The sequence below is a fragment of the Oncorhynchus kisutch genome, linkage group LG29, assembly GCF_002021735.2.
Source record: "Oncorhynchus kisutch isolate 150728-3 linkage group LG29, Okis_V2, whole genome shotgun sequence".
In the NCBI taxonomy this organism is placed as follows: Eukaryota; Metazoa; Chordata; class Actinopteri; order Salmoniformes; family Salmonidae; genus Oncorhynchus; species Oncorhynchus kisutch.
The window spans coordinates 15866827-15890366 of NC_034202.2; the positions used below are offsets into that span (position 1 = coordinate 15866827).

At 43.9% G+C, this 23540-nt stretch overlaps 1 protein-coding gene across 2 annotated transcripts in view; it reads right to left on the reverse strand.

Annotated features, from left to right (window-relative positions):
• Nucleotides 1-7638: 7638 nt before the first annotated feature.
• The window catches only part of LOC109874192 (dual specificity testis-specific protein kinase 2), a 30915-nt gene continuing 15013 nt past the window's right edge, over nt 7639-23540 (reverse strand). For both annotated transcript variants that reach the window (XM_020466008.2, XM_020466007.2), the window contains 8 exons: nt 19287-19483; nt 13133-13254; nt 12954-13002; nt 12485-12634; nt 10182-10358; nt 9949-10032; nt 9157-9243; nt 7639-8847 (listed from right to left, as the gene is read on the reverse strand). In XM_020466008.2, the coding sequence (XP_020321597.1) occupies nt 8746-8847; nt 9157-9243; nt 9949-10032; nt 10182-10358; nt 12485-12634; nt 12954-13002; nt 13133-13254; nt 19287-19469 (954 nt within the window). In that variant the 5' untranslated portion in view covers nt 19470-19483 and the 3' untranslated portion in view covers nt 7639-8745. The remainder of the gene's footprint in view (nt 8848-9156; nt 9244-9948; nt 10033-10181; nt 10359-12484; nt 12635-12953; nt 13003-13132; nt 13255-19286; nt 19484-23540) is intronic.

The following is a 23540-nucleotide window of genomic DNA, read 5'->3' on the forward strand; positions in this document are numbered from 1 at the left end:
TTTGTGAGTGCTTTTGGTGACAAGCCACATTTCTTCAGCCTCCTGAGGTTGAAGAGCAGCTGCTGCGCCTTCTTCACCACGCTGTCTGTGTGGGTGGACCAATTCAGTTTGTTGATGATGTGTACACAGAGGAACTTAAAACTTTCTACCCTCTCCACTACTGTCCAGTCGATGTGGATAGGGGGGTGCTCCCTCTGCTGTTTCCTGAAGTCCACGATCATCTCCTTTGTTTTGTTGACGTTGAGTGTGAGGTTATTTTCCTGACACCACACTCCGAGGGCCCTCACCCTCCTCCCAGTAGGCCGTCTCTTCGTTGTTGGTAATCAAGCCTAACATTCTAGTGTCGTCTGCAAACTTGATGATTGAGTTGGAGGCGTGCGTGGCCACGCAGTCATGGGTGAACAGGGAGTACAGGAGAGAGCTCAGAACGCACCCTTGTGGGGCCCCAGTGTTGAGGATCAGCGGGGTGGAGATGTTGTTACCTACCCTCACCACCTGGGGGCGGCCAGTTGCACAGGGCGGAGTCGATACCCAGGGTCTTGAGCTTGATGACGAGTTTGGAGGGTACTATGGTCTTAAATGCTGAGCTGTAGTCGATGAACAGCATTCTCACATAGGTATTCCTCTTGTCCAGATGGGTTATGGCAGTGTGCAGTGTGGTTGGGATTGCGTCGTCTGTGGACCTATTGGGGCGGTAAGCAAATTGAAGTGGGTCTAGGGTGTCAGGTAGGGTGGAGGTGATATGGTCCTTGACTAGTCTCTCAAAGCACTTCATGATGACGGAAGTGATTGCCATGCGGAGGGAATAGCTACACTGTTTGTATTCGGTCATGTTTCCGGTCACCTTGCCCTGGTTAAAAGCAGTGGTTCGCGCTTTCAGTTTCGCGCGAATGCTGCCATCAATACACGGTTTCTGGTTTGGGAATGTTTTAATAGTGGCTGTGGGTACGACATCGCCAATGCACTTGCTAATGAACTCGCTCACCGAATCAGCGTATTCGTCAATGTTGTTGTTTGAAGCAATGCTGAACATATCCCAATCCACGTGATCGAAGCAATCTTGAAGCGTGGATTGGTCGGACCAGTGTTGAACAGACCTGAGAGCGGGAGCTTCCTGTTTTAGTTTCTGTCTATAGGCTGGAAGTAACAAAATGGAGTCGTGGTCAGCTTTTCCGAAAGGAGGGCAGGGGAGGGCCTTATATGCGTCACAGAAGTTAGAATAACTGTCATGCCCTGACCTTAGAGCTGACCTTTTATGTCTCTATTTTGGTATGGTCAGGGTGTGTTTTGGGTGGGCATTCTATGTTCCTTTTTCTATGTTTTTGTATTTCTTTGTTTTTGGCTGGGTATGGTTCTCAATCAGGGACAGCTGTCTATCTTAGGTAGCTTTTCCCCACATGGTTTTTGTGGGTAGTTAATTTCTGGTGAGTGTTTTCACCTTACAGGACAGTTTCGGTTGTTCTCTTGTTTATTTTTGTTATAGTGTTCAGTTTTAATAAAACAAGCATGAACACTTACCACGCTGCGCTTTGGGCCGATGATTCCTCTTCTTCAGACGACAAAAACAGTTACAATAGCAATGATGGTAGCACAATCGATGTGCTGATAGAATTTAGGGAGTCTTGTTTTCAGATTAGCCTTGTTAAAATCCCCAGCTACAATGAATGCAGCCTCAGGATATGTGGTTTCCAGTTTACATAGAGTCAAATAAAGTTTGTTCAGGGCCATTGATGTGTTTGCTTGGGGGGGGGAATACATGCAGCTGTGATTATAATCGAAGAGAATTCTCTGGGTAGATAATGCGGTCGACATTTGTGAGGACTTCTAAGTCAGGTGAACAGAAGGACTTGAGTTCCTGTATGTTGTTATGATCACACCACGTCTCCTTAATCATAAGGCATACCCCCCCGCCCCTCTTCTTACCAGAAAGATGTTTGTTTCTGTCGGCGCGATGCGTGAAGAAACCAGCTGGATGTACCGACTCCAATATCGTGTCTCGAGTGAGCCATGTTTCCGTGAAGCAAAGAACGTTACAGTCTCTGATGTCTCTCTGGAATGCTACCCTTGCTCGGATTTCATCAACCCTGTTGTCAAGAGACTGGACATTGGCGAGTAGTATGCTCAGGAGCGGTGTGCTATATGCCCGTCTCCGAAGCCTGACCAGAAGAGCGCTTCGTCTGCCCCTTTTACGGCGTAGTTGTATTGGTGTGCTGGCTGGGATCCGATCCATTGTCCCGGGTGGTGGGCAAAACATAGGATCCACTTCGGAAAAGTCGTATTCCTGGTCGTAATGATGGTGAGTTGACGTTGCTCTTATATCCAGTAGTTCCTCCCAACTTTCTGTAATAAAAACCTAAGATTACCTGGGGTACCCGACTCTGCAGCTTTCCAATCTTTGGGGATCTCAGACGATAAGAAAGAGAGGTTGAATCGGCTAGTAATAGGGCTTGCAACAATTTCAGCTGATAATTTTAGAAAGAGAGGGTCCAGATTGTCTAGCCCAGGTCATTTGTAGGGATCCAGATTTTGCAGCTCTTACAGAACATCAGCTGTCTGGATTTGGGTGAAGGAGACGCGGGGGGGGGGGGGGGTTGGGCAAGTTTCTGCAGGGGGTGCTGAGATGTTGGCAGGGGTAGGGGTAGCCAGGTGGAAAGCATGGCCAACTGTAGAAAAATGCTTATTGAAATGATCGATTGTCATAGATTTATCGGTGGTGACAGTGTTTCCTGGCTTCATTGCAGTGGGCAGCTGGGAGGAGGTGCTCCTTATTCTCCATGGACCTTACAGTGTCCCAAAATGTTTTGTAATTAGTGCTACAGGACGCACATTTCTGTTTGAAAAAGCTAGCGTTAGCTTTCCTAACTGACTGAGTATATTGTTCTGACGGTGAAAGGGGGTGCATTGCAACTCAATATTACGAAGGTGTTCCTAATGATTTGTACACTCAGTGTTTACCCAGAGCAGTGATGTGCAGGAGGGAGGGGGAGGGCTAGTAAGTGGGATAACAGGTAGTTAGTGAGAGAAGCAGTGAGCTTGTTGGGCTCATGGCCCAACACACGCCTGTCTAAGAAGAGCTGATTACAGTACAGTCTGTCTCTGCTAGTCTCTCTCTCTCTCTTCTCTTTTCTCTCTCCTCTTTGCTCAGCTGATGAAAGTGCTGAAAAGGGGTTTCTGTGTTTATATTAGCATCTCAAGAGTCAGGAGTGTGGAACTCTGAATTTACAGAATGAATTTGTTACTTTTCCACTCTCGGAGCACACGTTGTGAATATTTGTCTGATGCTGCGAGGTGCAGTGCATTGTGATTTGAAGATTCTGCATAGAGATTAAAAGGTGTGTGTGTGTTTCTGTGTGTGTGTGTGTGTGTGTGTGTGTGTGTGTGTGTGTGTGTGTGTGTGTGTGTGTGTGTGTGTGTGTGTGTGTGTGTGTGTGTGTGTGTGTGTGTGTGTGTGTGTGTGTGTGTGTGTGTGTGTGTGTGTGTGTGTGTGTGTGTGTGTGTGTGTGTGTGTGTGTGTGTGTGTGTGTGTGTGTGTGTGTGTGTGTGTGTGTGTGAATTTCATAGAACTACACTATTCATTTTTCAAACCAGGTCTAACTGAGGGTTATTTTCATTGTGAAGTACTTTGGGAGATTGGAATCAATATTACATGGCCTACATTCCCTGCAGCATCTCCGACGTCCCTAGACTCCTTACACAAAACATTTTCAGGAAATGGATATCTCTTCATCCGACAGTAATGCTAAAGTACCACCAGAGTTTCTCTTACATTTACGACCCAATAATTTATTTACTTTCTCTTAATATTTTATACAGACTGCGGTTACCTGGCTTCTTGCACTACAACAGATCCCAAAATAATATTTTCCTTACATCCCTCTCTCTTTTCCTCCCTCCCTCACCTGCTTTGTCAGCTCCCTCCTTCTCTTTAGAGGCCATTTCTCCAAATGAGGAGACCAGGGAAGGGCAGGGAGAAACAAGAGAAGCGGAGGAGCAAGACAGGAACCCGTGCAATTCTAAAACTGCTGACCTTTATCCTTTGTGTTTTTCTCTCACTTTCTTTATTCTCTCCGGTAAACAATTAAATGTGGACCAGGAGTGAAGGTTCACCATCCCCTCGCAATCAGCCCTTCCCGTCTGCTGACGTGGGGGTTTGGTCCCCCCCACCCCGTTCCCCGTTGGCTTAGCTATACCGCAACACAGCATTGCTGCCTGATATACAACGCTTTGTGATGAAATGAGTGCTGTAGTGTAAATCCGGTCCAAGTTGATCAAAGACTTTTTAAGCTTTGATATAATTGCCCCTTGGGATTTCATCGGCCATCTTCGTCATTGTTTATAACAGAACTGGAATGGTTCACTTTAATATACCTTGGTTTAGGTAAAAAGCTGTCGTTCTGCCCATGAGCAAGGCAGATAACCCACATTTCCCAGGGCACCGAAGACGGGGATGTCGATTAAGGCAGCCCTCCGCGCCTCTCTGATTCAGAGGGGTTGGGTTAAATGTGGAAGACACATTTCAGTTGAATGCATTCAGTTGTACAACTGACTAGGTATCCACCTTTCCCTTTTTCATCAGTTCCTACTAATGTTTGGTGGGTTATGGTTGTGAATATCAATTCCACATGTGTTTCTGCTGGAAACGGACTGGTCAAAGGACAGTTTGGGCAGTATGATGTACAAATCCACTCTTTAGAGATTTCTCATTATGAATGGTAAGCAGAGCAGCAAAACAGAGATCCATCTTTAACCCAGTGGGTCTGTCTGTATTGGGGTTGTTGAACTGAATTATAGTGATTAGGCTAATAATGTGGGCCTCGAGGAAGAAAATGGGCCGGTGTGTTAGAAATGCCAGGGCTGATTTCTGGTCCCAGTCTGTCCCTGGTTCCAGCTCTTTGTTTTGTTTTGCTGCTCTGCTTACCATTCATAATGAGAAATCTCTGAAGAGTGGATATGTACATCATAGAGTTGTTTTGCTTCCCTGGCTTTTTCTCATTTGCACTTCACATAATTTTCCTCTTTCACATAGGGGGAGTGTTTACTTGCTTGGAATGCTAACTAATGCTGTTTTCCACAGTTTGAGTTTCACCCAACCTCCTCTTCCTTCATCATCCTAATCTCCTGTTTCACCCCTGCTCTCTAGCACCCCAATGCAGCGAGGCTGAGCCTTGCTCCGATCACTCCACGTCCTTTTCCCAGTATTACACACACATTGTAAATGATTAACCTACCTCGAGTGAATTATCACCCTCCTCCCGCTGTGCTCCTCAGCCCCAAATAGAATTTTGATCTGTGTTCATCAATTATCCGATGAGCGGCTTGTCGCCCCAACTCTACCCAGCCCGTCCGTGGTGTCCGCTCGCGTTCTTCAAGCACTAGATCAGTAGCCATAGAATTGCAGGGGATTAGCTATCTCTCTCAGAGCAGGAGAGCCGAGTGCTGTCAAGTTCATTTAAAGGTGGGGAAAATAGCTCTTTCAAATGCAAGTGATTTTCTTGCCGTCTTTCTTGCCTTTGACCGATGTCCTATTGATTGGCAAAAATCACGGTCAAAAAGAAAACCCTTCTGTTGGACAAAAAGCAAACGTTTTAAAACCATTATGCTGTTAACCCTCAGGAAATGACGGAAGGCTAGAGAGGACATATAACAAATTAGCTCGTTATGTCGAGATCACGAGAGAAACTCTCTAGGAGTAGGCATATTAATAATAATTGAACAGCGGTGTCATAGTTAACCAGTTGCCGTATGACTCTACAAATATCTATTAGAGTAAATCTGTTGTAAGTAGCCATGTGCTACTCCATTTCAGGCCGGGGTCTTCTTATCAAAGCTTCAGCAATTACAGGCAAGCAATGGCAAACTGAGGAATTACAAATTCCAAACAAACTGGATGCGTCACAGTATGTGTCTAGTCAATGAGATGATTGCATAACTAAATGAATTGTGGAGCTGTCCTTCAGCACCACATTTTGCCCAACATTTTTTGTTGAAATGACAAATAGACTGTAGCCTACATGAAGTGTAGGAGTATTTACAAACCACAAGTGATTCCCTTCACCTGTTCTTCTATTTCTATGTGCTACTTGTTAATTGCTGTATGTGACTGTGTTTTTGCTGCTATTGACAGGCCAACCTCCCTGTTAAAACTATTAAAGAGATTCAAGAGATTGGTAGTCTGGTAAACCTTCATTGGTAGTGTTAACTCAATGTTAACTTTTCTTGCACTGAACATTCCATATTTAATCCATTTAAAATGGATGGGCAACCACATGTTTATGTCTTTAAAATTGGAATGTGTTGGAGCCAAAATTGGAAGCCATCTATAGCTGACAGACATAATGCCATTTTTTGCCTGAGTTAATGCCTGATCAAAATAAAAACAGAGGCATTGATCCACCATTGGCTCTGCTGCCTCAGCCATACCGTCAATCTATCTTCAATATGTCCACTCCTCTTCATTTATTTGTACCTTTATTTAACTAGACAAGTCAGTTAAGAACAAATTCATATTGTCAATGACAGCCTAGGAACAGTGGGTTAACTTCCTTGTTCAGGGGCAGAACGACAGATTTGTACCTTGACAGCTCGGGGGTTTGAACTTGCAACCTTCCGGTTATTAGTCCAACGCTCTAACCACTATAGGCTACCCTACCGCCCAATAGAGGTTATCTCATGATAAAACAACTTTTGTTATGTCGCGATCACGAACCAATTGTCTTGTGATCTTGCCAAAATAATTGTTTTAATTCATTTGTCCTCTCTTGCACAATTATATTCAGGTCTCTCCAGAGATGTTTGATCAGGTTTAAGTCCAGGCTCTGGCTGGGCCACTCAAGGACATTCAGAGACTTTTTTCCGAAGCCACTCCTGCGTCGTCTTGGCTGCGTGCTTAGGGTTGTTGTCCTGTTGGAAGATGACCCTTTGCTCCGTTCATCTTTGCCTCTCTCCTGACTAGTCTCCTAAGTCCCTGCCACTGAAAGAAATCCCCACAGCATGATGCCAGGTTTCCTCCAGATGTGACGCTTGGCATTCAGGCCAAAGAGTTCAATCTTGGTTTCATCAGTCCAGAGAATCTTTTTTCTCATGGTCTGAGTCTTTAGGTGCAATTTGGCAAACTCCAAGTGGGCTGTCATGTGCCTTTTACTGAGGAGTGGTTTATTTCTGGCCACTCTACCATAAAGGCCTGATTGGTGGAATGCTGCAGAGATGTAAATAAGGCAATAACATTTCTAAAAACACGTTTCCGCTTTGTCATTATGGGGTATTGTGATGTCATTATGGGGTATTGTGTGTAGATTGATGAGGAAATAGATTTATTTAATCCATTTTAGAATACGGCTGTAATGTCACAAAATATGGAAAAAGTCAAGGGGTCTGAATACTTTCCGAAGGCACTGCATCAATCGTCTGGAGGAATCACCTTTCGATTCCCCTGTTGCAGTAAAAAAGGAAATATGAGAATTGCAGAATGATCTCCAAGCCCATTTTCTGAGTGATTAACCACATATTGTTTTGAATTATTCAACAGATTGGTTTTAGCCAGACACAAACTAAAGACCTAAAGCTAATGAGGCTAATGAGCAAAATTGTGTCAATCTTTTTTCATCCATGGAAAGTCCAGTTCAATTAAATACACACAAGTCAATTCATGCATTTTATTACAACGCTTCAAATCTTCTTTAAGTAAAGCAAGATCCTAGTTTCCCATAGCAACTAAAATCACAAAATATAAACAGAGTATTGTATGGATTTGATGTGGAAAACAAAATGTATCCCCACAAAAAGGGTGAAGCAAAATCGTTATTGTACAAGCATGACAAGACATAAAGGCATTTCATATAAACTGATACACAACTGCAGTTAAAGTTGAAGTTAGTTAAAGCTGAGGTTAGTGTTTCATTGAGTTTAGTATTATTTCATTCACATCCTGAGAGGGAGGGATAGTGCTCTTTCCTCTGCCTGCTTAACCCCAGTACTGAACACCACTGTACACCAACCCTTACCTAACACCTGCCAACTCTGTTCATCAACAACAGAAAATATGTGACATTATAAACGAGAAAGGATGAGAGAAAGAAAGAGTGTAGTTTGGTCCTCACCCACACAATGGCACAATTCAGCCATCCTATTGACTTCAGCCACATACTGTAACAGTCAGTTCTAGTGCAAAGTCATCCTGACTCCTGTAATCCTGACTCAATGTAATCCTGACTCAATGTAATCCTGACTCAATGTAATCCTGATTCAATGTAATCGTAACTCGTCTCCTGTCCCATCAGCTCCACTGCTGCAGTCCACCAGCGGCCATTACCTCACTGCCAAATGACATCATTCAGATGACTAGTTGGACAGAGAGAGGAATTTCATTTTGCGTGCGTCGCCACGTGGCTGATGAAAGAGAGGAGGAGCAGTCCCTATTCAATGATGATAGGAGGCAGCTTTGAAAGAGAAGAGAGAGTGGACAAATCCTTATGCACTATTTACAATCAAAGGCTTCTACATCCTTAACTTCAAGTGGAAAGATACAATAATATCATACAATTAAAGAGCTGGGGGGGGGGGGGGGGTCATCTGGTCCTGTTTCAGAGAGTCACACAGAGTCAGCAGGGAGAGCTGCAATGGGAGCCCTGCATGTGTTACTGTAAAGAGGTCCTGAAGTATAAAGTGCCTCTGTTGGATAAGACTTTGGAGTGGCTGCCTGCTGCAGTCCACATGCTCCTGGAGGGGTTTGGGGGTGACCCCACACCCTCACCCCGTGGTCAGGTCTGAGTCGAGGGGTTCCAGGCTCTCAGCGATGTCCTCCAACTCGTCCAGCAGCTCTGAGAAGGAGGGTCTCCGAAACGCATCCATCTGAACCACAGGACAAGAGGACAACAAGCGTTAGCTTCTGCAGTAGATCGCACATGCAAGTCTTTCTCACACTCTTGTTATTGAGGTGGATTCTATTACCATGTTCAGATGCTGTTAAAGTGCATTCTAGCGCTACGCACAGAAACACAGACAGTGCGCCTTTGAAATGGAATTTTCCAGAAGATCACGGAGATCGCATTCATGATAAATGCTGCGGATATTGGCTCAAACTTAAATCACTTTAAAAGGGACACCTAAATAAACACTGTGTTGGTCGGTCCCCTCCCCTCCCCTCCAGTCCACACTGACCAGACAGCAGTTGGCTGACAGCTCCAGGATGTGTCGTGGACAGCCCTGCACCATCTTACTGAAGGCCTCCATGTCTAGACCATAGTCCTGCAGAGAGAACAAACACAATGTCAAATGCATCGTACACCATTTGTACAACATGTGTTTGTATGGGGCCATAGATTATCACTAAGTAGTTACAGGCTAGAGAGCTAGATCAGATAACCAATGTCATGGCAAACAAGGAAAGTTATGAGACCACCAGGCTACTGTTCACTCCACTTTTGATATCCGGGGCCTACTGACGAATTTGCAGAACAAGTACTGTATGGTTAGGATAACAGGATGACTAACACCCTGCGGTCCTCCCACTTCCAATGACAAATGTCACAAAACATAACAAATTTAAGTGAAACCTCAACTAGCACATTAAAGTCTTTCTCTACTCCCGGTTTCGACAGACAGGGACAATGTCACTGTCACTAATGGTGCTATCAAGTCACTAGACTTGTGGATGTGTGTGTGTGTGGATGTGTTTAACTATACTTGTGGGGACCACAGGAATAGTAAACAAACCAACATTTGACCAACTGGGGACATTTTGTTGGTCCCCACAATGTTAAATGCTACTTCTGGGGGGGGGTGAAGGTTCGAATGAATGTTAGAATTAGGTTTAAGGTTCGTTTGAGTGTTTTCGAACTAGGGTTAGGGTTAAGGTTAGGTTTTTGTGTTAATGTTAGGGTACAGGTTGTGTTAAGGGTTAAGGAAGTGTGTGTGGTTGTGCGCCAGTGTAAGCGTGTGTTTTGTGTTCACCCGTGTTCTGGGAAGGATCTCAGGATCTGCTGGGATCCGGCCCAGAATCTCACACAGCATGATCCCAAAGGAGAAGACATCCACCTGGAGAAAAAGCAGTTATCTTGTTTACTCAAGTCCTACTTCCATTATTACATTGTTATGAATTACTACATGTGTTAAATGAAGGTTAAATAGACAGTAAAAAGCAGTGTACTAAACTGGGATGCAGAGAGTGTGTGTAGGCTACCAACCTTGCGGTCGTAGGGTTCCCCTCGGAGCATCTCGGGGGCCATCCAGAAGGCAGATCCCACCAGAGACATCTTCCTCTCGGGGTCGTTGACCGGCAGTTCCACCATCACCTCTCTGGCCAGACCAAAGTCTGTCACCACCGCCTCCCTGCCCCGATACGTCTCCCGGATCAGACAGTTCTGAACACACAATGTTCAGACAACAGTTTATATATATATAAATACAGTATGTGACGAAATATGCAAGTATAGTGTAGAGAATCATTCTAGCATCTAAATCGATGAGAAATATATTTTCCGTAACCAAAAATATTGTATTTTCAGCTGTTAGAAGCTGGTGTACAGAACCGAAAGTAGAAAAGAGACACAAAACGGGAAGCATAAAAATAGAGCACACTGCTTCCAATGAGAATGACAGATCTATAACTCACATTTCTACGTGAATTTTGTCGGGTCGCCCAAAAAGTTGCAGCTTGAAACGTACAGTAGATATTCATAGAGCCGGTATTCACGAGAAACACAATCATTGAAGTCATACAGTAGTCACACCGCAGTGCAACATGTTGACCACAAGAGGTCAGTGTGACACTTCTACATCCACACAACAAGGCAACATAAACATCATCCATTCAATAAACGTCTCTTTGCATTTGAGCCTGGAGGTAGCAACCTAATTCCATAGAAAGTGTGTGTGTGTGTGTTTCTACATGATAGGAAACACCTCTTTATTCAGTGTTGAGTGCTGACAGGTATGAATTATCACTGTACTGGAGGTCAAACCACAAGATTCTCAAATGTACAAAGAGGCACAGGGACAGAGAATAGAACACAGTCATAACATTGGATACAACTGTCAAAACACACTTAAGATTACTGATCTGCATATGGCTCCTGCATTAAACAGTAGCCATATGAAACCAGCTGGTTTAGCAGGCTGCCTCATAATCCGGTCTGAAACGTCCCTTCACCAGCCATCCTCTCTGAACAGTGAATTATTGAGATGTGACCTGGGGGCCGAGGTGGCCATTTTGTTGTCCCGATACTAGTGATGACAGAGCGGAACAGTAACGTTCGACCAATACGTCTGTGACAGTGATTTAGACTGTATCCGTATGTAGACCTATGGGTCGGTGGCTAGACAGAGATGATCCGTGTCTGTGTTATATAAAACAGAGTATAGAGATCTCCATAACCTCTGTCCCTGATGCTGGTGATTTGGCTTTTCCTAGTTAGAGCAATGCAGGGCGTTTCCTGACACTGTAGTGACACAGCAATGGGAGGATCACAACCAAACAGCCCGTCGTTATCTCATCACTGATGTGTTTTACCACCAAAGAGAGGAGTTTGGACTGTGGTGGACAAATAATGAGAAAGGAAGACGTGCGTGTGTGTGCGTGCTTTGTATATAAACAACCCCCCTTTCAACCCGTTCACATACAGGGTTATCTAGGAGGTGGAATTACACCCAGCCCCTTCTTACTGGCACTAAAGACTAGAGTCCTGTCCAGGGGGTGTACTTGTACATCATGGTGCATCACGCTACAGAAACAGGAGACAGGCTCCTGCCCTTTGGGCTGTTTTGGCCTGGACAAAGCTTACTGACTGACTGACTTACGGTATAATGTACACGTGCAGGAGTTGGGCCTGTCTGGCAGCATCCCTAATGGTACTACCTAGTGAAGTAGGAATAGTTTCCATTTGTGAAAGGCTTACTGACTGACTGACTTACGGTATAATGTGCATGTGCAGGAGTTGGGCCTGTCTGGCAGCATCCCTAATGGTACTACCTAGTGAAGTAGGAATAGTTTCCATCTGAGAAAGGCTTGTTCTTATCCTTTAGTTGTCCAGTGGAACTAAAACTGACGGTGAAGAACGCAGACCCTGGAGCTTGGCATGTGCGTTGTATACAGTGAAACAGTGAAAGGCTCAGTTCTGCGAAAGCTGCTGGAGGTCAAATCGGCATTAGGTTGGGTCCCTATCAGGAGGGTTTGTGTAGGGGGTCAGATAGAATGGATGTCTAAGGCGGCTCCACGGCTACGTGCTTGAGAAAATAGTCAGCGGACCCCAGTTATCTGATTGACAGATCAAGAAATAATCAGAAACATTTACTTTACTTGTCCTTGATACCTTCAGTCAACTTCCAACTGAGACATGGGGGAAAAATGACGTCAAATGAAAGTGACGTACTTTTTAAATTATTTTGGAGCCCAGATTGCATTAGTAAGGTACTTGGCTCTGGCACCACTGTAGTTATCTGTCCAGACGTGACCCGAGCCCGACCGTGGTGTTTCTGTGTGTGTGTGTACCTTGGAGTTGAGGTCTCTGTGGTAGATGTTCTTGTAGTGCAGGTAGGTCATGCCTCTGCTGATGTCACATGCCAGATCCACCTTCTCCCTCCAACACAGAGACACGTCCTCCTGGGCCAAGAGGTCCTCCAGACAGCCCCCACTCACATACTGACAGCACAGAGAGAGGCTGCGTAAGAACCATAGATATCCTATATCCAAGGGTTATACGTATACATGGCAAACTACTCCCTCAAAACAACCGTGACTATGTGCACAAAATACAGAGGAGGGAATGTGCTGTTGAGATCCCTTACGTGTTTCTATGTGATATACCATATAGGTCGGGTTTCTAGGAGTTTTACACAGGCATACCAGTCTCTTCCCTTCCAACACTGCTACTATGGTGAGATGCACACATGTACTGAGAGGAAAACACATCTGCTATCTGTGATCATCAACACGATCACAAACATACTGACAATCTTACCTCCAAGATTGGATACAGCTTATCCTCCCGCACGCAGATTCCAAGATACCTAGGAAGAATCAGAAAACAGATGATAATAATGGTTAGCGTTAGTATCACAATGTCAAGCTGTTTTGGCAACAACTACACATCTTCCTCTAAAAACAGGCATTTGTCATATATGTTGGACAGGGACCGACCGGACAATGTTGGGGTGTGAGAGCTTCCGCAGTAGACTGATCTCTCGTACGATGCTGTCCTGGTCCACGTCGTTCTTATAGATCTTGACCACCATCACTTTTCTTGTGGTACAGTGTGACACCTAGACAACAGAGGGCGATATAGTGTATTTCTACAGTGGTGTCCTTGCTCAGGGTTGATTGACAACAGTTGGCGCGATCTCACTGTTCTGCATTTGTACAAGTTGTAAACGAGGCTGGATCTCTATGAACTGGAGTGAACGAGAAAAACAAACAGTGAATCGCTTCTTGTTTCTCTTCCAACACAACACAAAAGCGTGCTAAAAATAGAACGACTTAAGCAACAGCCTTAACTTCCTGAGGTGATTAAAGTTTACTGCATCCTATTGTCTCCCTGTAAGGCAATACTGGTTCAGTGGTACACCATGTTGCCTCCACAGTAGCATCCTCTGTCTGCATCCCAAAAGGCACTCTATTCCCTATGTAGTGCACTACTTTAGACCGGTGCACTACATAGGGAATAGGGTGACATTTGGGATTCAGCCTTTGACTGTTTGGCACAGGCTCTAGGAACCATCCATGGTTGACTGACTGCAAACTAATTACGCTCCTATCAGGACTGGGCTTTATATCGCCATATCAAATAAAATACAATTTTATTTGTCACGTGCCAAATACAACAGGTAGACCTTACAGTGAAATGCTTACTTACAAGCCCTACAATGCAGTTTTAAGAAAAAATAAGTGTTAAGAAAGTATTAACTAAATAAACTGAAGTAAACAATAAATAAACAAAAATGAAAAATATAAGAGAATAGAAAACGGGGTACCGGTACAGAGTCAATGTGCAGGGGCACAGGTCAGTCGAAGTAATTGAGGTAATATGTACATGTAGGTAGAGCTAATATGTACATGTAGGTAGAGCTGTTATCTATGCATAGATAACAGAGAGTAGCAGCATAGTAAAAATCGAAGGGGGGTGGTCCGGGAAGCCATTTGGTTAGCTGTTCAGGAGCCTTATGGCTTGGGGGTAGAAGCTGTTAACCTCTTCGAGTATCTGATATGGGCAGAAAGCTTAAATTCTTGTTAATCTAACTGTACTGTCCAATTTACAGTAGCTATTACAGTGAAAGAATACCATGCCATTGTTTGAGGAAAGTGCAAAATTTTTATCATGAAAAGTTATTAATAAACAAATTAGGCAATTTGTGCAGTCTTGATACAACATTTTGAACATAAATGCAATGGTTCATTGGATCAGTCAAAAACTTTGCACATACACTGCTGCCATCTAGTGGCCTAAATCTAATTTGCACCTGGGCTGGAATAATACATTATGGCCTTTCTCTTGCATTTCAAAGACAGTGCAAAAAAAATACAAAAGAACGGTTGTTTTTTTCTTCGTATTATCTTTTACCAGATCTATTGTGTTATATTCTACTACATTCCTTTCACATTTCCACAAACTTCAAAGTGTTTCCTTTCAAATGGTGCCAAGAACATGAAAACCCTTGCTTCAGGGCCTGAGCTACAGGCAGTTAGATTTGGCTATGTCATTTTAGGTAAAATTGAAAAAAAGGAGCAGATCCTTAGATTAAGAAGCCTTTTGGACCTAGACTTGGCGCTCCGGTACCGGTTGCTGTGCGATAGCAGAGAGAACAGTCAATGACTAGGGTGGCTGGAGTCTTTGGCCATTTTTAGGGAGTTCCTCTGACACCGTCTGGTATAGAGGTGTGGACAGGAGTGGACTGAGCACGCACCCCTAGGGGCCCCTGTGTTGAGGATCGGCGTGGCAGATGTGTTGTTACCTAACCTTACCACATGGGGGCGGCCCATCAGGAAGTCCAGGATCCAGTTGCCGAGGGAGGTGTTTTGTCCCAGGATCCTTAGCTTAGTGATGAGCTTTGAGGGCACTATGGTGTTGAATGCTGAGCTGTAGTCAATGAATAGCATTCTCAAATAGGTGTTCCTTTTGTCCATATGGAAAAGGGCAGTGTGGAGTGCAATAGAGATTACATAATCTGTGGATCTGTTTGGGCGGTATGCAAATTGGAGTGGGTCTAGGGTTTCTGGGATAATGGTGTTGATGTGAGCAATGACCAGCCTTTGAAAGCACTTCATGTCTATAGATGTGAGTGCTACGGGTCGGTAGTCATTTAGGCATGTTACCTTGGTGTTCTTGGGCACAGGGACTATGGTGGTCTGCTTGAAACATGTTGGTATTACAGACTCGGTCAGGGACAGGTTGAAAATGTCAGTGATGCCACTTGTCAGTTGGTCAGCGCATGCTCAGAGTACACATCCTGGTAATCAGTCCTATGACATTGTGAATGTTGACCTGTTTAAAGGTCTTCTCACATTGGCTACGGAGAGCGTGATCACACAGTCGTCCCGAACAGCTGGTGCTCTCATGCATGCTTCAGTGTTGCTTGCCTTGAGGCGCACATAGAAGTCATTTAGCTCGTCTGGTAGGCTCGTGTCACTGGGAAATTCATGGCTGTGCTTCCCTTTGTAGTCCGTAATAGTTTGCAAGCCCTGCCACATCCGACGAGTGTCGGAGCTGGTGTAGAAGGATTCAATCTTAGTCATGTATTTACGCTTTGTTTGTTTGATGGTTCGTCGGAGGGCATAGCGGGATTTATTATATGCGTCCGGGTTAGAGTCCTGCTCCTTGAAAGCATCAACTCTACCCTTTAGCTCAGTGCGGATGTTGCCTGTAATCCATGACTTCTGGTCTGGGTACTGTATGTACATACGGTCACTGTGGGGACGACATCATCGATGGGCTTATTGATGAAACCAGTGACTGATGTGGTGTACTCCTTAATGCCATCGAAAGAATCCCTGAACATATTCCAGTCTGTCCTAGCAAAACAGTCCTGTAGCTTAGCATCTGCATCATCTGACCACTTCCGTATTGAGAGAGTCACTGGTACTTCCTGCTTCAGTTTTAGCTTGTAAGCAGGAATCGGGAGGATAGAGTTATGGTCAGATTTACCAAATGGAGGGTGAGGGAGAGCTTTGTCCGCATCTCTGTATGTGGAGTAAAGGTGGTCAAGAGTTTTTTGTCCCTCGGGTTTGCACATTTAACATGCTGGTAAAAATGTAAGTTTCCCTGCATTAAGAGTGCCGCACTAGGAGTGCCGCCTCTGGATGAGCATTTTTTTCCTTCTTATGGCCTTATACAGCTTGTTGAGTGCGGTCTTCGTGACAGAAACAGTTTGTGGTGGTAACTAGACAGCTATGACAAAATATAGATGAACTCTCTTGGTATACAGTGTGGTCTACAGCTTATCATGAGAAACTCTACCTCAGGCGAGCAAAACCTAGAGACTAAATTACATTTTGTGCTACTGCTGTTATTGACAAATAGACACAGACCACCACCCCACTGTTCTATCTTGCCGATGCACGGAAAACCCAGCCAGCTGTATGTTATCCATGTCGTCATTCAGCCACGACTCGTGAAACGTAAGATACAGTAGTACAGTTTTTAATGTCCCGTTGGTAGGATAGTCTTGATCGGAGCTCATCCAGATTATTATGCAATGATTGCATGTTGGCTAATAGGACTGATGGTAGAGACGGGTTACCCACTCGCTGTCTGATTCTTACAAGGCACCCCGACCTACGACCCCTACAGTGCCTTGCGAAAGTATTCGGCCCCCTTGAACTTTGCGACCTTTTGCCACATTTCAGGCTTCAAACATAAAGATATAAAACTGTATTTTTTTGTGAAGAATCAACAACAAGTGGGACACAATCATGAAGTGGAACGACATTTATTGGATATTTCAAACTTTTTTAACAAATCAAAAATGGATAAATTGGGCATGCAAAATTATTCAGCCTTTACTTTCAGTGCAGCAAACTCTCTCCAGAAGTTCAGTGAGGATCTCTGAATGATCCAATGTTGACCTAAATGACTAATGATGATAAATACAATCCACCTGTGTGTAATCAAGTCTCCGTATAAATGCACCTGCACTGTGATAGTCTCAGAGGTCCGTTAAAAGCGCAGAGAGCATCATGAAGAACAAGGAACACACCAGGCAGGTCCGAGATACTGTTGTGAAGAAGTTTAAAGCCGGATTTGGATACAAAAAGATTTCCCAAGCTTGAAACATCCAAAGTAGCACTGTGCAAGCGATAATATTTAAATGGAAGGAGTATCAGACCACTGCAAATCTACCAAGACCTGGCCGTCCCTCTAAACTTTCAGCTCATACAAGGAGAAGACTGATCAGAGATGCAGCCAAGAGGCCCATGATCACTCTGGATGAACTGCAGAGATCTACAGCTGAGGTGGGAGACTCTGTCCATAGGGCAACAATCAGTCTTATATTGCACAAATCTGGCCTTTATGGAAGAGTGGCAAGAAGAAAGCCATTTCTTAAAGATATCCATAAAAAGTGTTGTTTAAAGTTTGCCACAAGCCACCTGGGAGACACACCAAACATGTGGAAGAAGGTGCTCTGGTCAGATGAAACCAAAATTGAACTTTTTGGCAACAATGCAAAATGTTATGTTTGGCGTAAAAGCAACACAGCTCATCACCCTGAACACACCATCCCCACTGTCAAACATGGTGGTGGCAGCATCATGGTTTGGGCCTGCTTTTCTTCAGCAGGGACAGGGAAGATGGTTAAAATTAATGGGAAGATGGATGGAGCCAAATACAGGACCATTCTGGAAGAAAACCTGATGGAGTCTGCAAAAGACCTGAGACTGGGATGGAGATTTGTCTTCCAACAAGACAATGATCCAAAACATAAAGCAAAATCTACAATGGAATGGTTCAAAAATAAACATATCCAGGTGTTAGAATGGCCAAGTCAAAGTCCAGACCTGAATCCAATCAAGAATCTGTGGAAAGAACTGAAAACTGCTGTTCACAAATGCTCTCCATCCAACCTCACTGAGCTTTTTTTTTTCTCTCGATGTGCAAAACTGATAGAGACATACCCCAAGCGACTTACAGCTGTAATCGCAGCAAAAGGTGGCGCTACAAAGTATTAACTTAAGGGGGCTGAATAATTTTGCACGCCCAATTTTTCAGTTTTTGATTTGTTAAAAAAGTTTGAAATATCCAATAAATGTCGTTCCCCCCCAAAAAATACAGTTTTATATCTTTATGTTTGAAGCCTGAAATGTGGCAAAAGGTTGCAAAGTTCAAGGGGGCCGAATACTTTCGCAAGGCACTGTATATCTCCGTCTCTTCTTCATGAGAATGATGGGGATCTGGGCCTTGTCCTGTGTCTGAAGTAAATCCCTTGTGTCCGACTCGTTAAAGACAAAAATCTATGTCCAGTATGAGGTGAGTACTCACTGTTTTGATATCCAAAAGCTCTTTTCGGTCATTAGAGACAGTGGCAGAAACATTATGTACAAAATAAGTTACAAACAACACGATAGAAAACACGCACAATAGCTCAATTGGTTAGGAGACCGTAAAACGGCAGCCATCTCCTCCAGCGCCATTATCTCTGATCCTTATCTGAGCATCTGGGAGTTCCAGCTCAAGACAAACACGCTAACAATAGCAGGAAAGCCACGGTGGCCCTGCTACAATTGTGACCTGACATGGCCTCCAAGGAAAAGGACTAGGACTGTTAAAGACGCTGCCAGTGTTCAGTCATGATCATTTAAATGTTGTTCACTTGACTCTACAGACAGTACCTTACACCGAGACAGTATTAAGGGAACTTAAACTGTGTTCCTTTGTCTCGTGGGAATATGAATGCAGAGAAGAACATGTTTGCAGTGTAATTAATTGGGCATGTTGTGTCTGATGCTCTGAGGGGTGTTTAAGGGATCAGCCAAGGCATAATGTTGTCAGTTTTGACACCGGAGTTGACAGTAGACTAAATGTAGGTTGCTCTTTGTATGGGACTGTATTGTATGTACAGTATGTACTCTGTTAAATATGTTGTAGTACGCTTATCTGGATGTGTGCCATATAAAGCTTGATGCCACTTTTGAAATATGCTGATTTAATGAGGTAATTGTAACTGAAACAAACATGGTAATTAAATCATAGACTTTAATTAGAGGGTGTGTGGAAGGTCAATTCTGTTTTGCTCTATCTTCCGCACACACAAGCGTACACATACATTTTTTCCCCCAGCCATTTCCAAAATGAACAGGTTCGTACCTTGTACACCTTGGAGAAGAAGCCACTCCCAATCAGCTCGGCACTGAAGTCTTCCCAGAATTCCAGCTTGCGGACGGCGGTGCGTAGCTTTTGCCATCGGTCCACCTGGCAGTAGGTGTCTGCTGCCTCTCCGAGCAGTGTGGGGCTGCTGGGTTCAGGGGTCACCTCCACCTCACACCTCATCCTAGGCAGCTCGTCTGGTGAGGCATGGGGCCACAGGGTCAGACACTTAGTCTCACTCACTAGCCATAGCCCAGTGTTAAAGCCATCAGAGGCACTAGAAATGTCTCTGCGCTCTCCTTCAACCCAATTTAGACATCTGGAGGCAAACACTCTAAACTAGTAAACATGAGAGACAAAAGCTTCTGAAAAAGAAAATAGATTTCATCTTTAAGTGGGAGCGCTTTGAAAGATAAATATACTAATTTAAAATGCAAATGAAACGGATTCAGAGGAAAGGGAGAACTGTTTGGTGAGCTGAAACATTCTGAGACGAGAACATAATTTGCACAGAAAATATATTTGGAATGCATTAGAATTCATTCCAAATAACTTTGCAATTTCCATCTAAGAACACCAGTGATTTGACTTGTATCTTCAAGACTGATACAACTTGTAGTCTAACTGCCGAGTATAAGCCAATATGGTTCTGTGAGAAATCTAGTTTCAGAGGTAATTTGTCATGGTAATCTACTATTGGCTGACCTAACTGTGTCAGGTTTAACACCCAGTTGGAGATGCACACTCGCGGTTTAGATTGATTATTCTTTGCTTTTGCGGTGTGTAACCTAAAACTACAAACACATACGTCAGTAGAGGTCTATGACACCATCACAACAGCATATGTCATTGGTGCATTCAGCTCCAAGACAGAAAACACAAGGTTAAAGCCTTGGGTTACTGTATGTGACACCTGCTCAAGGCCAAACAACCTCCTACTTGTTGTCTCCTCACTGAGAGAGGCTTATTCACACAGATATAATCAGACAAGCTTCTCATAGCTTCTGCAATGGTGCAGAGTTGAAAATGGTTATGCTAAATATTTTCATTGCGATGATCAGATAAGGTAGGCGTGACAATACTGTAGTGGGAAAGTACACATGGTGACATAGATGTAATCAAATTAGTTTTATGTGTAGAACATTGTTTGTTATGACAATGTCACCATCTAGCGCAAGGCAACCATGAACCAGGAAGAAGCCATGAGAAACTAGATTCTTAAGTCTTTACAAATCCTCTAGGGTCAGTTTAGCTTGTAAAATATGCTCTAAACGTTTCCCATTTGCAAGTGCAGGAATGTCTTTAATGAAAAGTCTTCAATCACAAGTGACAAGTGGCCACAATATGGCTGCAGTTATCTCTATTCGGTTTCTGGCAACATCTGATGTTGTCACTTTGACATGGAGTAGATTGGGTGGGGAAATCACCCTTGAGGCAGATAGTTCAGCCTTGATGTGACAGACCGAGTTAAACATGACTTCCCAGACTGCCAAGTTCCCTAAAGTGAAGTGACAGATTTCTCCCTTCATCCAAAGGTCCCTCTTTATCCGCAGCAAAAACAGAACACGCTTTCTATTTTCTTCCCGAGGGCCTTGAGAGGGCTTATTTTTGCTCCATTCTCACTCTTTTCCAACATATCTGACACCATAAAAAAGACAGATATCGGTCGAGCCCCAGTTGGAATGTCACGGTTGGGTAAGAAAGTGGAATGACGATGGTATCTTTGCGGGAAAGACGCTACGGCAAATTTCCAGTTAGGCAGCCGTGGCCGTGTGCCCTGAGAAAGCCAGTGAACTCTGACCAACCACCAGGCTACACACAGGTCACCAGTTGAGGCTGCTGAGGGGAGGACGGCTCTTAATAATGGCTGGAGTGGAGCAAATGGAATGGCATCAAACACATAGAAACCATGCGTCTGATACCCTTCCACTAAAACCGCACCAGCCATTACCACGAGCCCGTCCTCTCCAATTAAGGTGCAGGTCACATACAGGCCCCTGTATTACACCTCCCTGCTATGTGTAAACACAGACAGGGACTTCATCTGAAAGGTCAGAGTGTCTTACAAACAAAGTCAGGCCAAGAGTTCAGTACTCCAAGGAATGTCATAATCCACAATCATACAGTCATGGCCCTCTAGGCACACTCTGGTTGAATCAATGTCGTTTCAACATTATCAATGTATTGTCTAATCAACATAATTTCAGCCACCCAATATACTGCATATTGAATACAGTTCAGGGTGAAAAAGTAGAATTTCTAAGTAGAAGTTTCTATGCAATTTCAACGTATACATACTTCTGATGATTACGATGAAATGACCTTGATTGAACAAGCACAAATATAAACGCAACATGTAAAGTGCTGGTCCCATGTTTCATGAGTTTAAAATGTTCCATATGCACAAACATATTATCTCTCTCATCAGATTTTGTTCAGAAATTTGTTGACATCACTGTTAATGAGCATGTTATTCTTTATCAAGATAATCCATCTGCCTGACAGGTGTGGCCTATCAAGAAGCTGATTAAACAGCATGATCACGACACAGGTGCACCTTGTGCTGGGGGCAATAAAAGGCCACTCTAAAATGTGCAGTTTTGTCACCAACACAATGCAAATGCCATTGAGGGAGCACGCAATTGGCATGCTGACTGCAGGAATGTCCACTAGAGGTATTGCTAGAGAATTGAATGTTCATTGCTCTACCATAAACTGAATAGTATTTCTGTTTGTAATAAAGCCCTTTTGTGGGGATAAACTCATTCTGATTGGTTGGGCCTGGCTCCCCAGTGTATTTAACCATCTACCAATACGTGCCCTTCTTTGCGAGGCATTGGAAAACCGACCTGGTCTTTGTGGTTGAATCTGTGTGTGAAATTCACTGCTCGACTGAGGGACCTTACAGATAATTGTATGTGTGGGGTACAGAGATGAGGTAAATCATGTTAAACACTATTATTGCACCCAGAGTGAGTCCATGCAAATTATTATGTGACTTGTTAAGCACATTTTTACTCCTGAACTTATTTAGGCTTTCCATAACAAAGAGGTTGAATACTTATTGACTCAAGACATTTAATCCTTTTTTATGAATTTGTAAGCATTTCTAAAAACATAATTCCATTTTGACATTATGGGGTATTATGTGTAGGCCAGTGACACATGTAATGTATGTTAAAGTCAGGCTGTAACACAACAAAATGTGAAAACAGTGACAGGGTGTGAATACTTTCTGAAGGCTCTGTATGTGTTGGGATGGATATGGGTTTGGAGATGTCATATCCATAGACTTTGACAGTCTTTCCCAAACTGGGTCAAAACACCTTACACAACCTGCATCACGTACCTCTAACATGCAAATAAACCACAATCACTTGTTGACTGTCCTTGTTGATTGTTCTTTGTTGACTTTCGATTAAGGATTCTACCTTAAAAACAAGAAAATATTTGTCTTGAGAAACTAGTCATGACTTGTTGAATGGATGAGAGAGAGATTGGGAAAGCAAGAGCACAAAGAGTCTGTGCACATTTGTGTGTGTGTGTGTGTTATGTGCCGCAGGCCCATTGCGTACAAGACAGATATTATTTAATCAACAACAGATGAACACGTCAGTGTGGACGTCACCACAACATTAAAAAGCCATCTACAACGCGGGGGCTTGCTAGTAATGGCTTTCTTTCTTTTTAACCATCCTTTTACAGCAAAGGCTCAATCCAAACTCCCATGGGCAGTCCTAGCAGCCACACTCCACTCTGCACAGCCATCAGTCCAATGAGTCCATCAGTCCACCCCCTGGCTCTCTCTGCAACCCCGGGCATCCTGACACATCCTCTCACACAATCTGCTTACCAGCCCCCCCCCCCCCCCCCCCCCACAGTGGCACAAAGCACACCATAATAGACAGATGATTGACAATGCAATACTAGGGGGAGTGGAATAACCTCCTCTCACTCAGCGACTGAGCTAAACAAGGCGTAATGTTGTGTACAGACATGCAGACCGGGCTTGGAAGGAGGACATGTTAGATAACTTACATAAAGGCTAAAGCCCTAATATGGGAATCATAATCAGCCCATTTAGGTCCCACAAGGGATTGAGGGGTTAAGAGGTTTACATAGAGAGATGGATCTGAAATCCTTATCCCCACACTTCCTGACTCATGTCAACTAAAGATCAAATCCTGTCAGATTTGTGAAACGATTGCTTCTGCTCATATCTGCATACAGTGCCCCGTTTATTTCCTTCATTCC